This window comes from Pteropus vampyrus, unplaced genomic scaffold, assembly GCF_000151845.1.
Source record: "Pteropus vampyrus isolate Shadow unplaced genomic scaffold, Pvam_2.0 Scaffold2, whole genome shotgun sequence".
Taxonomy (NCBI): Eukaryota; Metazoa; Chordata; class Mammalia; order Chiroptera; family Pteropodidae; genus Pteropus; species Pteropus vampyrus.
In genome coordinates this window covers 8855299-8869576 of record NW_011888783.1, presented here as the reverse complement: position 1 = coordinate 8869576, position 14278 = coordinate 8855299, and the positions used below count along the sequence as shown (strand labels likewise).

General features: G+C 34.9%; 1 protein-coding gene across 2 annotated transcripts in view; it reads left to right on the top strand.

Annotated features, from left to right (window-relative positions):
* NUP35 (nucleoporin 35) overlaps positions 1-14278 on the top strand; it is a 29739-nt gene continuing 15461 nt past the window's right edge. The window contains exons 1-4 of one of the 2 annotated variants that reach the window (XM_011356465.2): positions 1-114; positions 3116-3286; positions 5432-5559; positions 7437-7497. In XM_011356465.2, coding sequence (XP_011354767.1) covers positions 75-114; positions 3116-3286; positions 5432-5559; positions 7437-7497 — 400 coding nt within the window. In that variant the 5' untranslated portion in view covers positions 1-74. Of the gene's footprint in view, positions 115-547; positions 762-3115; positions 3287-5431; positions 5560-7436; positions 7498-14278 lie in introns of those variants that run through there. The other variant, XM_011356469.2, reaches the window with a different exon arrangement.

Sequence of the window (14278 nt, the reverse complement as noted above, 5' to 3'; positions counted from 1 at the left end):
TTCTACCCGTGGGGAGAGTTTCCGCCATTTTTGAAAATTGAGAAAGTCCGGAGCTAAGAGTAATTGCAGCCGCGATGGCAGCCTTTGCTGTGGAACCCCAGGCGCCCACGCTGGGTGAGTGAAAAGCTGCTTTTCCTCACTGGTACTGTGATCCACGCCGTAGGCCTGGAAGCGGGCAAAACTGAAAGGCAGTTGTCATCATGCTCTTATCCGCTAGTTTCAGTCGCGGAGGGGGAGCCCTTGGCTCATCCTCAAGTTCCTACTCAGCCCCCTGCTCGAGTCATCGCTACCCTGACGCTTCCAGGGCGGCTCTAGGAAGGTGCGGGCCCTGGAGAGGCTGAGGAAACAGCCATCGAATGTTGACTGAGCCGTTTAGTGCCCCCACACGTCTTCTCATCAGACCTGCCTATACCTGAGAACCCCCGTCCCCACCCCCCTACCGCCCTACAGTCTTACCGCCCTGGAGGCGGTGCTGAGTTTGGGGATCTGGGGAAGCATTGGTGGGAAGGGGCTTAACTGGCGTACACGTGGGTGGGCGGTGCCCCGGGGTGCGGTTACAGGCTACCGTTCTTTGGTCACCTGGGCTTCTAGTTCCAGTTCGATTCCTTCTGCTGAGCTTTGCCGAAGGAATCTTATTAATGGACGCGTGAATCGTGCGACATTTAATTAACCAGGTGATGGCAGCCATCGAGATATTGGCCTTAATAAGAAGCCAGGAGTTCGCACGATTTCCCCCGCCTTCATCTTAGGAAAGTGATCAGGTATTGTAGGAGGTGTTTTCCTCAAATCAGTCACATATGAATTTTTAAAAACTCATTCCCGTTATGAAATGGGGAGCATTGCTGAAATGTGGCGTCGTTGAAAAGAAATCTAAAAAGTTAATGGGGTGTCGATTTCCTTTTTGTCTGGGACTTCGAGAATCGTCGAAAATTTAACAGAAAACAGTCTACCATCCTAGAGACGTGTTTGAAAATTAGGTTGCAGCTCTCTTTAGAAAAAGAGCAAGAGTGATATGTTCTTGTATAATGAGGTTTTGTCTTTTTTAGATTGGAAGGGTATATAATGCTTTCCATGTTTTGTGCAAAATGTTTCTTTTGAGAATAGAGTAACGTGAACTGCTTTAGTATTAGTCATAAACTAAATGCACAATATCAAGTGGAATTACTGTGCTACATTTAAGTACAGATGTTGGTCTAAGTATGTTTTGTACTATTTTTAGATATTAGAAAACTATACATTTCCAGTTCCAGTTCTCTACTCAAAAACATTTTGGAGTGCATATTTCATGGCGTTACAAATATGAATAAACCCGTCCCTGTTTATTGCCTGGGCAGAAATCTGACATTAGCTGATATTAATCAAGCCCACATATGCAGATATTCTAGGTGATGAATAAACGTTTTCCCAGCACCTAATTGTGTATTAGAACTAAGGGTTACTTCACCAGTTCTAGTGGAGTAAGAAGACACTGCACTTACTATTTTTCAGACTTGAACGATTCACTCTTTAAGTGAAATTTAGCTTGAAGGGTGGTTAGTGACAGATGAGGAGTCCTTTGTTGCCCTCATTCTGGTGCTTTCTACTGTATCACAGTATATGTCCACACGTATCAGAACTTTTCTTGACCTAATTATTTTTATAATTGCCATTTTTTTTTTCCTTTTGGTGGATGGGAGAGTGAAGGTAGTTTGACAGTACCTAAAACTTTGTTTATTGCTATGGGTTTTTAATATCTGTTGAGAAAATGTTTTTGTTTAGATTTTTGGTTTGAGTTTAGTGTACATTCTTTGGAAATCATAATGGCACCATAGTAACGTAGTAACTAGCACTTTACAGTAATTACAATGTAATCATAGTTCTTCCTGCTTGCGTTATCTTTTTCCAAATTACCTTTTTTCTTTTTTATATAGTTGGATTGTTAATATCTAGGTCTACTATAACAAGAAATAAGAGGAAGAATAAATAATTGACAGCATTTGAATGTAAGAAACAAATTTTTGAGGCTGTTTTAGAGTTAAAGAATAATTAATAAAGATGATATAAATAACATGCAAAACATTTGATGTTTCTGAATGCCACAAATCACATTCAAGCTTGTTACATAGTTGAAAAATTAAATTTTCATAAGCAGAAATTGTAAAATTTTTCATTTATATATTAGTCGCTCAGTTTTGGCTATTATAAGATACCATTGTAATAATAACTAATACTTGTTGAACATCTATTATATATCAGGCACTGGGTTAAGTGCTTTACTTGCTATAGTTCTAATCAAAGCTCTATGACTGGGTGCTACTATTATGCCGGTTTTGCTGAGAGACTTGAACCCAGGCCTCTGACTCCAGAGTCCATACATAGTCTCTTTACTGTGCCATTTTGCTCTGAAATTAGATTAAGTTATAGCTTCCTTATCTTCATAATAGGAATAATAACAACCCTGTAAATTGTGAAGATTAAGTTTGAATAAATGATTGCGAAGTACCAGTTTTCTTTTAAAATTTATTTTATATCAGACTTTTATCAATTATTCCTAACTTTAAATGAATGGTCTTAAAAAAAATGACTCCCAACATGAACTTTCCAAGCCTTTTATATATGTTTCTTAATTTGGATGCTATCATTACTATTATTTCTTATGTGCTCTGTGCGCATGATTACACTTTTATTACAAAAATAACTTACAGTTTTTGCGGGGAAGAAAAAAATGGGACATATTGCAAGCTAAACCTGTTGTGTTTGGTTTGCTAAGACTTTGCGTAAGTAGCTTGTGTACCCTGTCCTTGTTTTTGGTTGTTTCATAGTAGAAGCTGACCCAGAAAAGGAAAGAGGTTTTCTTGTATGTATTAGGGATTTTTTTAATATAGTAAATTAAAATTTTTTAATTTAAAAATAACTTGAGTCTTGAACCTGTGAAATAATGTTAACAAAAATAAGTTAATGTTGTTAATACAAAATACTCATATTTTTCTAGAACAATTTTATTGGTTTTTAAAATAATAAATTTTACCAGTTCTGTATTTAGCATTATGTTTTCAACATTAAGCTAGATACTTGCATCTTTTTGTTAGATATTATAACGTTAATGTTTTTTATTTTATTTTTTGATTCCTTTTAGGATCTGAACCAATGATGCTGGGTTCACCCACATCTCCAAAGCCAGGGGTTAATGCCCAGTTCCTACCTGGATTTTTAATGGGGGATTTGCCAGCTCCAGTGACTCCACAACCTCGAACAATTAGTGGCCCTTCAGTAGGAGTAATGGAAATGAGATCACCTTTGCTTGCAGGTAGGTAAATAGCTTAAAATAGTTTCATAGAACTGTCAGTATATGTACTAGAATTTTAAAAAGTAATGGTGCATCTTTCACCTTTATCAACCCATTTATTAATTTAAAAATTAAGTATTTTTTATTTTAAGACTCTTGGAATAGAGATGTAAGTAGTACTGTTTTTTCCTATACATACATATCTATGATAAAGTTTATAAATTAGGTACAGTAAGAGATTAACGATAATAACAATAAAATAGACAATTATAGCAACATATTATAAAATTATGTGAATGCTGTCTCTCTCAAAATATCTTATTGTACTGTACATACAGTGTAGATACACTGGACAAAGGGATGATTCAAATCCTAGGCTGGACAATGAGAGATTTCATCATGCTACTCAGGACGGTGTGCAGTCTAAAACTTACGAGTTAGTTATTTCGGGAATTTTCCATTTAACATTTTCAGACTGGGGGTAACCGAGACCACAGATAACAAAACCATAGGTAAGCAGGGGACTACTGTACTATAATTTCAAGAAATCACTCATTAAAAATATGCGTACTACATTTCATCCAATCTAAAATGCCATCGATTGTAAAACTCAGTTAATTTAAGGACCACTAAGAAAGAAAAACACTAAATATAATACAATGCCAAGATCCACTTTTTGTAAATTATCCCTGTTTCAGAGATATTAAAGTGTATGCATTGGCGGGGGGAAGAAATTTGGTTGTTTAACTTGAATTTGGTTTAAATAATTCATCTTAAATATAATAATAGTAAATAGTCAAAAGAAGTATAATTTGAAAATTTATAAATATGTTTTCTATTTCTAGTCTGAGTGAATTAAGATTCTCACTTGTGGTGTGTTTAGTGAAAGGACTTCACAGACTACAGATTTTTTTTTTACAGAGAATATGCAGTTGTCAGCGCAAAATGTTGTTACCTAAATGCAACATGTATCTTTTACAGGATGCCTTTAGCAAAGAAATATTTTAAAAGATAACTTTAAAGATTTGACTATGAGTAGTGAGAATTAGCTACAAAAGTGGTGGAATTCCAATGTAAGCTAATATTATTTCAGTAGATATTTAAATGTAAAATCTTATTACTTTAATTGTCTTGAAGGTATTATTTGGTTTAAAGGGTTTATTCTATATAAACCACGTTTTTTTATATGTATGTATGTATACACATAAGCAGCGAGAATTATAAATTATAATTGAAATAATTTGCTTAAAAATATTTTGGACAGACTTTTGTTTTGTATATATTTCAAATATGTTATTATTTTAGCTAACATATATTGAGTACTTACGAGCCAGGCAGTATGCTAAGTATTTTATATGTTATTTTCATTCTTTTATCTAAGGGATAGGTAGTAGTATCCCTATTTTTCAAAAGAGGAAACAGGCTAAATGCAATAAAGAACTTGCTGAAGTTTGCTTGTGACAGAGCAGGAGATTAAAGCCCAGGTCAGTTTTGTTCTATAGCCTGTGCTCTAAATAGCTTATGCTGTACTGTCTAGGCTCAAACATTAGTCTGGGCATGGGCTGTTTCAGTATTTGGCATTGCTGATTTTATGACTTCTAAAGACATCTTTATGTCCCTAAAAGTTAGTCTTTTTCTTATGTCTTTATCATGTACTTAAATCCGTTTTTACTGTGAAAAACATGAATGGGGCCTGTTTAATCTTGGCAAACTCCAAGATTAGAGGATTATGTTTATTCAAGTATATGCATATATGCACACTGGAGCTATTTAATACCTACTTTCAAGTGAGAAATAAGATCAAGTTTTGTATTGAAATGTTAAACATTTTGTGGAGAAAGCAAAAGTTATGTGAGCTTACTGAAAACTAAAATTTCTATTTACTGATTCTGGAACCTTTTGTTCAGAGTTTAGTCCATGGATCACCAGCATTGGCATTACTAGGAGCTTGTTAGAAATTCATAATCTCAGGCTCTACCCCACACATTCTAAATCATCTGAATTTTAACAAGATCCCCAGGTGACTTTCATATGTATTAAAGTTTGAGAAGCACTGGGAGACAAGAGTTTAAGTCAGTACTTTAAAAATATAAATTTAAAAAATCTTACCAGAAAGATGGAAAGTTTCTTTGTTTTCTCACCTAACTGTATTTTTATACATTGTAGGTGGGTCACCACCACAACCAGTTGTACCAGCTCATAAAGACAAAAGCGGAGCTCCACCAGTTAGAAGTATATATGATGACATTTCCAGTCCAGGACTTGGATCAACACCTTTAACTTCAAGAAGACAGGTGATACACATACCTTCATTCATGACCCACTGTTAATAATTTCATGTTTTTATGTTACTGTACAGTGAGGGTCAGTAATTAGAAGTGTTTCCCTGAGGTCTATTTTAGTGTAATTTTATTGCACAGGATATGCATTAAGGACATTTATCATAGAATCTACTTAAATTGTGTTTATCCATGAAATGTACTTAAAAATGTAATAAAACTCCAGATTATTTTCTCATATAAGTAATTCTAGGACTTTTCACTTGTCCATGTCCCTAACCTATTTAATGTATATATGTAGAAATGATTATGGTTTAAGTCATTCCAGTTCTTTAAAAAGTTCAATGTTTATACATAATTCTGTGAAAGAACAAATGAATATTTGGGGTTTTATCCAGATCTAGGGCACTATATAGTGATTTGAAGTGTTTGTTTTAGGAATTGTTTTATTAATATAAGACCACTGTCCTTTTAGAGCTAAGTTCACTGTTTACTTATTTTACGAAAAACACTGCCTCATGCATATTTATGAGCTGATAGTTTAGTATGTTTCCAGGTTAGGTTTTCTGATGGTGATGTTAAGGTTTGCTTGGTGTAGGTGTTCTGGTGGTGTTATTTTCAGTCATAGATTATGCAAGATAGAGATCCTCTGTTTTGATGGGACTGATTGCTACAAGAAAGTATCTAATACTTATGAAGTTCCTATGGTGCACAGGCCCTGATCTTACAGCTTAAGTAGTTTGTCAAGAGTCAGGCAGCAGCTAGTCTAGCAGAGCTAGGCTTTCAACACAGAGAGTACTGAATCTAAAGCTTAATGTTTGTAACAACCATGCTATGCTAATACTATTGTGATAACTCTTGATTGTCACTGGAAAGGTGGTATGGATTTTTCTTTTAAATAGGAAGTTTAGTGCTTTTATAGTCACAAGTGTTCTCTCCTATTACTGTCGTACTTAGGACATATAAACAAAGTATGTCAGTTAAACTGATAAGTTCTTTGTATAAAGATATTTTTGCTGTTTAATTTGGAAAAATGTTTTATGGCTTTCCCTAAATCAAATATAACATAGTTGTTGGAAAGCTTAAGAATAGTAGAAAGCATCTTTCAGTAAATTTTGACTATTTATAGACTTGATATCCCTGGCATACTAGGCCTACTCATCAAGCAAAGCAAAATTGTGTTAAACAGATTACTTTCTCTTTCCAACACTTCTAGATCTTTGCACCTGTCCAGTAAAGACGGTAGCCACCAGCCAGGTGTGGTTCTTGGCACTTGAAATGTGGCTAGTCCCATATTTAATTCAGATATGTGTGTCTACTCTAAAATTTAAAATTGCCTGTATGGCTTGTGTTGTATTTGGATAGTGATTTTGTAACTTAACAAATCCAGAATATTCTGGTCTGAGATATTTTTTCTAAAGATTGGTAAGTAAATCTGATGTTTAGTTTGGTATGAGAACCCCTGGCTTATATTGTATAGACTGATTTGAATCTGTAGTACTTCATGGTTTATAAATGTCTATGTAAAAATAAAATTTTGCCATATTTCTGTTTTTCTTTGTGAACTATTATCTGTTATTTCAAATATTGTACCTTAGGAACTAAAAGCAAATAGCACTGTTACTTTCTACTAAAAATAATGTCTTTTTACGTAATGCAACCTAACTTATTTTAAACAGATAATATGCTAAGAGTCTGGCATATTTTAGATTAGTACTGTTCAACCTAAAAAAAAAGTTAAGGAGTACTCTTTGATTTTGGGCTAATTATAGACATCTCTGGTTCTTGGTAGACATTCAGTTGTCTGTCGAACGAAACCTTTCAACACTTATTATGCTTATGTTATTGTTAGAACTTTGCATTTTTTCTTTAATGCTTCTGTTTTTATGTAGCCAAACATGTCATTAATGCAGAGTCCTCTTGTTGGAGTTACGACAACTACTCCTGGGATAGGTAAGCAATGCCTTTTAACACCAAAGACTGTTCTCGCTCTTCAAAGATAATATAAAACCTTTGTTGATAATTGCCAAAATTTTTTCTTTTGTATTTCAAACGTGGAGATGTTATCAAATATCAGTAATTTCTTTAAGAAAGGAAATACTTTGTTTATTGATTCTTTTCTGAATTTAAAGATAAGCTATGATATTCTACTCATTGAACAAATGGTTTTACCCGGAAAATGTGGAAAACAAATAGGAGGAGGTTTGCTGTGTGTGGTAAGAAACTTTGGGGTAAGGGCAAGGGTGGAAGCAAAGAGATCAGATAGGAAGCTACTGCATTAATTCAAGTGAGGGATGGTGGTGGTTTAGATATAAAGGAAGGCCGGACAGGAAGAAAAGAGGAGCAACAACAAAAATATGGAACAAAAGAAACAATAGCAAGAGTGTAGATTTAAAATGAACCAAATCAACAATTATATAAATCAGAATATACTAAACAGTCTAGTTAAAAGGCAGAGATTGTCAGAATGGATAGCAAAAGCAGTATCCAGTAACAAATTAGATATTTTTATTCTCCAAATCCAGATTTCTTCAGTCTGTGAATCCTCACTGGCACTGTCCTCAAAGTCTAGATTTCTACTTCCAGTTTGTTCAGGGCTATTTGGGCCTTTTCTCTCATGCTACTTAAATTTCTTCCAGCCTCTGCCCACTGTGATCCCAAAGCTACTTCCACACATTTAGTTATTTGTTACAGTAGCTCTGCATTTGTGGTACTAAAATCTGTATTACTTGTAAATTGCTGCCATAGCAAATTACCAAAAACTTAGTAGCTTAAAACAACACAAATTTGTTATCAGAGTTTCTATAGGTCATATGTCTAGGCACAGCTTGGTCTTTGCTTTAGAGCTCAGGTGCCAGCAGGGCTGTGTTCCTTTCTGGAAGCTCTGGGGATGAACCACTTCAAGCTCATTTAGGTTGTTGGCTGAATTCAGTTCCATGTGGTTGTAGTCCTGAGGTCCCTGTTTCTTTGCTGGCTGTCACCTGGAGGTTGTTCTCAGCTTCTAGAGGCTGCCCTCATTCCTTGGCTTGTAGCTCCCCTTCCATCTTCAAAGACAGCAAATGACAGACAAGTCCTTTTTCATGCTTTGAATCTCTCTGACCTCCTTTTGTTGGATCTCTTTGATTTGGCTTTTCTGCCATCTGCTGCTGTTAGGGTTTATTTTATTATATTTGGGCCAACGAATTACAGGTTTCCGTTCCTGTGAAACCTTTCGAAAGCTGAAATGGTCTAAAGCGAAGAAGCATTTATGTATCTCAGGACATGTCTTGCTAACATGTGCACAAAATAAATCGCTATAAAGCACATATGCTCATAGACACAGTTCAAAACTAAGGCTGTTTGATGCCGAGATGCTAAGTATAGTTCCCAGGGAAGGAGCTTGGCAATACAACTCTCACTGTTGCTCAGGTGTGTGCTGCCTCTGTAAGGGCTTGCTGCAAAAGAAACGCTGGATGCTATTTTCAATTTTTGCATTTTTCTTGAAGGCGAACTTCTCTTTGGATTTCTTTCAGTTAGCAAAAACCAAAGTGGCGTATAGCAAACTTGTGAAAAGCGGAGATACCTGTAATCCATGGTAATTCCTTATTTTAAGATCAGCTGATTAGTAACCTTAATACTACCTACAAAGTCCCTTCACAAAATACCTAGATTAGTGTTTGAATTACCAATCAATGAAACTAAGTAACGGAAACTTTGGGTGGATATCTTTGGGTTTCTGCTACTACATATTTCTGTCCACTGAAAAACTTAGGTTGTCACCTCAGTCTCATACTTACATACTTGAGGTAGAATGTTCTAGGGGAATTAGTTCAGGTTTTAACAATCTTAATCTGCTCAAATAGGTAGATGACAGTGCTTTGTTATGTGGCTGTTACTAATAGTGACTATTTAGCTGTTTAAAATTGAGTCAGTAAGTGATCCCAGGGACTTTGAAAATGCAAAAACACAAAATGTTAAGTAATGTATTTAATGCTTTCAAGGATCTCTTAGGTGTCTGAAAAGCATGCATTGTGATATTCTTATTGATATTAAGTAAAAGAGCACAGGATTAATGTTAATTAAGTATCCCTTTGTTAACTTATTTTTGTCTAATGTAACTTCTATGAGGTTCTTGTCATTTTGGAAATCAAATATGAAAATACAAGATAGGAAAATATACCTATCATAAATTGGCCACTGGGGGCCACTGCTGCTTCTGCTTTGACTTTAAGGAATTTTGTATAGGATGTCTTAATGGAGCATAAATGAAAAAGAATATTTTTGAAAAGATCTGATGGGCATGAGGACCTACCATTGCATGGCCAGTAATAAGCAAGAAATGGGAAAATGAAATTGACTTGAGAAAAATTAAGGGGAAAATGTAGATTTTTCACTTAGAGCATTTTTTTTAACTCCTGTATTTAGTGTTAAATAACTTTTGGAGATTGATGTCTTTATAAAGAGATTATGGGATTTAATGACATGAGTGATCTTTTATGCTTATGTCTTTAATTTGTTTTTAAATTCTGTAACTGATGTTAACCTCCCTGAGTCTTATATCTGGTGCAGGAAAACTTTGGTCATATGACAAAGTGGGAAATCTGGATTAAAGAATTTCAGAAACTCTTCTCAACCATGGTATATTATTAACCCGGTAGTGAATGTTTTAAATACGTTTGCCCTATCCTTCCCCATCCTCACCCCTCAGTTTTCTTCTGCTACTATTTAAATATTCCCTGCTTTTCATCATCTTTTAAATTTTTCTTAACTTTTTTCTTGAGAAGTTCTTTCATCTATCAGCTCTCTTCTCAAAAGGTATCGAATTATATCTACTGAATTACAATCCTTATTTGTGTTAGTATATTGTTAATTAAGTGTGATAATTAGACTAGAGCAATTTTTGGCTGCTTTTGTAGATGCTAGTAGCTCAGAGTTCTGGTAATGTTCCTGGAAGGGGGCGGGGAGGACTATTTTATCTGAGAGAACTTTCCTCGATGCTTTTTCTGATATGGGTTAACTGCTTTTTATATGTACTCCTATAAAGCTCTCACTGCTCAGCTTTTATCTTTCTCCATTACTGGATTATGAACTGTAGGACAGAGATTCCTTTAGGATCTTTATTATTTACCAGTCTCAGAACTAGGACCTCAGTAAATGTTGACTTGAATAGATTGATGGATCTAAGTTGATAGTGAGTTGAATGGTAGCCCCCAAATTATATGCCCACATCCTAATACTCAGGACCTGTGAATATTACTGTGTGGCCAAAACATAAGATTAAGGATCTTGAGAGGAAGAGCTCTCAAGGAGTGTAGATAATTAACAAAATAGGAGGAAATTAATCCTGGTAATTACGTGAATTGTCCCTAAATCCAGTATGTGTCCTTATAAGAAAGAGGCAAAGAAATCTGACACAGAAAGGAGAGACATGCAGAGGAGAAAGTGATGTGAGCAAAGATTGGAGTGTTGTTGCCACAAGCCAATGAACACTAAAACATGCCAGCGGTCACCAGAAGCTAGAAGACGCAAGCATGGATTCTCCCTTAGTGCTTTCAGCAGGTGTTTGGCCCTGCTGAAAACTTGATTGGACTTCTGGCCTCGAGAACTGGGAGAGAATAAGTTTCTGTTATTTTAATCCACCCAGTTTGTGGTAATCATAGGAAACTAATATTATACATATGTAGTGTTTTGAGGCAGTGACATTCCAGCACCAAACAAGAGGAGATATGTGTCCAGCTGGTCATGAAATAGTTTTTCTTTAATAATAATTAAAATAAACACAACTTTATTCTAGATTATGTTAGTTTCTTAGTGCTACTGAAACAATTTATCATAGATTAGTGCCTTAAAACAACTCAAATTTATTATCTTAAAATTCTGGAGATCTGAAGTCTGAATTGAGTATTAATGGACTAAAATCTAGGCATTGGTAAGGTTGCATTCTTTCCTGGAGTCTGTAGGGGAGAATCCTCTTTTTTTTTTTCTTTTTCCAACTTCTATAACTACCCAGGATTCTTGGCTCATGGCTCCCTGCCATCTTCAAAGCTTGCACTGGCCAATTGAGTCTTTCTTACAACTCTCTTTTCCCTCCTTGTTTAAGGACCCTCGTGATTATGTCAGATATACTGGGTTAATCCAGGGTAATCTTATTTAAGATCAGATAATTAGCAATCTTAATTCTATCTGCATCTTTTTTAATTCCTGTTTACCATGTAATGTAACTTATTCACATCTTCTGGGTATTAGGACATGGTGATTTTGGGAGGACCATTTTCTGCTTACCACATTGACTTTTAAAAATTAGTCACCAAAATTTACTTAGTCTCATTCCAGAATAGCTACAGTACCATTGGGTCGTCTTTAGTTTTGGTAGGGGTAATATTTTATATTTTAGTCAAGACAGTTTAAGAAAATAGTACTTAAATACTTATAATGAAATGCAGCGGTCTTTACTTTTATTTCTCCGGAACTAACCAGGTCAGATCTTAGAGGTATATTCCTTTTGAAATTCCATTTCAAATGAAGTGCTGTATTAGTTTCTTGTTTCCACAAATTTAGTGGCTTAAAACAAGTCAGATTTATTCTCTTACAATTCTAGGAGCCAGAAGTCCAAAATCAATTTCATTGGGTTAAAGTCAAAGTGTTAGTAGGACTTATTCCTTCTATAGGCTCTAGGGAGAATTTTTTTTCCAGCTTCTAGCAGCTACTTGTATTCTTTGGTTGTGGCCCCTTCTTTGATCTTCAAGGTGTATTACTCCAATCTGTTTCCATTATCAGATCACCTCTTTGTAGTAAAATCTATCTCCTACTTCTTGTGAGGACACTAGTGGCTATATTGGGGGCCCAGTTGAATAGTCCTGGATAATCTTCCCATCTCAAGATTCTTAATCACATCTGCAAAGTCTCTCTTGCCATATAAGGTAAGGTTTCATGGATTAAGGCTCTGGGGATGAGATTCCAGGTATTAGGATGTAGTCATCTTAGAGGGCTATTATTCAGCTATATATGATTATATTCCTAATTCTTGATTTTCAGTTTTTAATATTGTTATATTTAAGGTAATTAAAGATACTATATCTTATCTCTTTCACATTATCTGAACATTATTATATCAAATTTCATTCCTTTGTTGGTGTTTATATTATTATGACTGTAAACACTATCAGTGCTGAACCAAGTAGAATATTATAATTTATCCCTTCTGTAAAATTTTAATTTTTCTTTAGCTAATAATTGTCACTTTTTTCCCATTTGTCTAATTTTCTATGTGTCATTTGCTTCTTCCTTTTAAGTAACTGTTACAGTTGCTATGATACATACTATCTTTTTTAAAATGCTCATAATTTCAAACACATTTTTTCGTTTGTTTTAAACTGAGAACATCTCTCTTAGCCTTTCTTTTGGCTGTTTCTTGTTTAAGCATAGTGTCCAACTATCATCCTGGGACTTGTCTTAGCAAGTTTCTAGAGCTGAGTTATTTTTCCTAGATAACATGTTTCCTTTTAGTTTATTTCCTCATTTTGGTGAAGAACATATTTCAGTAATTTTGTAAGAAAGCTTGTGTGGGAAGAAGTGAAGTTTAAGACCTCATGTCTAAAATACTTTTTTTTTTTTCTATCTGTATACTGGATTGTTAGCTTGGACAGGTATAGTGTTTTACATCAGAATCTTGGAGGCATCCTTCCATTTTCTTCTAGCTTCTTGTGTTCTTTGGAAGTCATTTGCAGTGATGATTCCTGAGTCTTTGTATGTGGCCTGGTTTTGAAAATTTAAGGTCTTTCTATGATTAGTATTCTCAATTTCATGAATGTGCTTTGATGTGGGATTTTTTTTCATTTGTTTTTCTGGGGACTTAATTAATGGATCCTTTAAATCAAGAAACCTTTAGTTCTGAGTTACTTCCCTACATTTTTTTAATAATTGTTCTCCCTCTGGTTTTTTTTCCTTTCTTTCTCCCCCCTCGCCCTTTAAGGAATTCCTTCTGATTGTGAACACTGTATACTTTTCTAATTTTCTACTTTTTCTCCCTTATATTATCTTTTACATATGTATTATACTTTCTGAGAGTTATCCTCAATCTGTTTCCAACTCTTATAGTAATTTTTTATTTTGTCATTTTAATTTCCAAGAACCCTTTTTTGTTGTTTTCTGAATATACTAAAAATGTAGCATCCTGTTCATGTTTCATGGGCATAATATCTTACCAGTGAGATTGATGTTGGTCTTTTTGTTCCTGCTCATATTGTCTGTTTTCTTTTAGTTCTTATTTTTTATTTTTTTCCCCACTTCTTCTGTCTTTCTTATTGGAGACATATTTATCGAATGAGGCACTGAAAAGCTACTTGGAATCTGTGCGTGTATGTGCATCAACATTGGCAGGAAGGGGAAAATTGGTGGAAAGAGGCTGTTTGTCTCTTATTGGGTTTCACTGTGAGGGGATTAGACAGTCAGCTAGATTTTTGTTGGGGAAAAATCTGATTTCAGCATATGTAGGTCTTTTTTATTTTAAATCTTCCCGAAGAGGAATTCTTTAGTATTCACCCTTAACATCTAAGCTGGTATTCTGAATATAGAAAGGGAGAAGTCTCCTTTTCAACATCTAGATTTTCACTTAATCAGTCTCCTTACAGTTCTCTTCTGTGACTGGACTCTGAGTCCTGAGCCATTTAGATTCCTTTTCTTCAGAGTTTAAGTCCTTGTTCTCTTGGGGATGGAATGGGTGAGTGACAGTCATCTGACTGCCTAAGATGAGGAG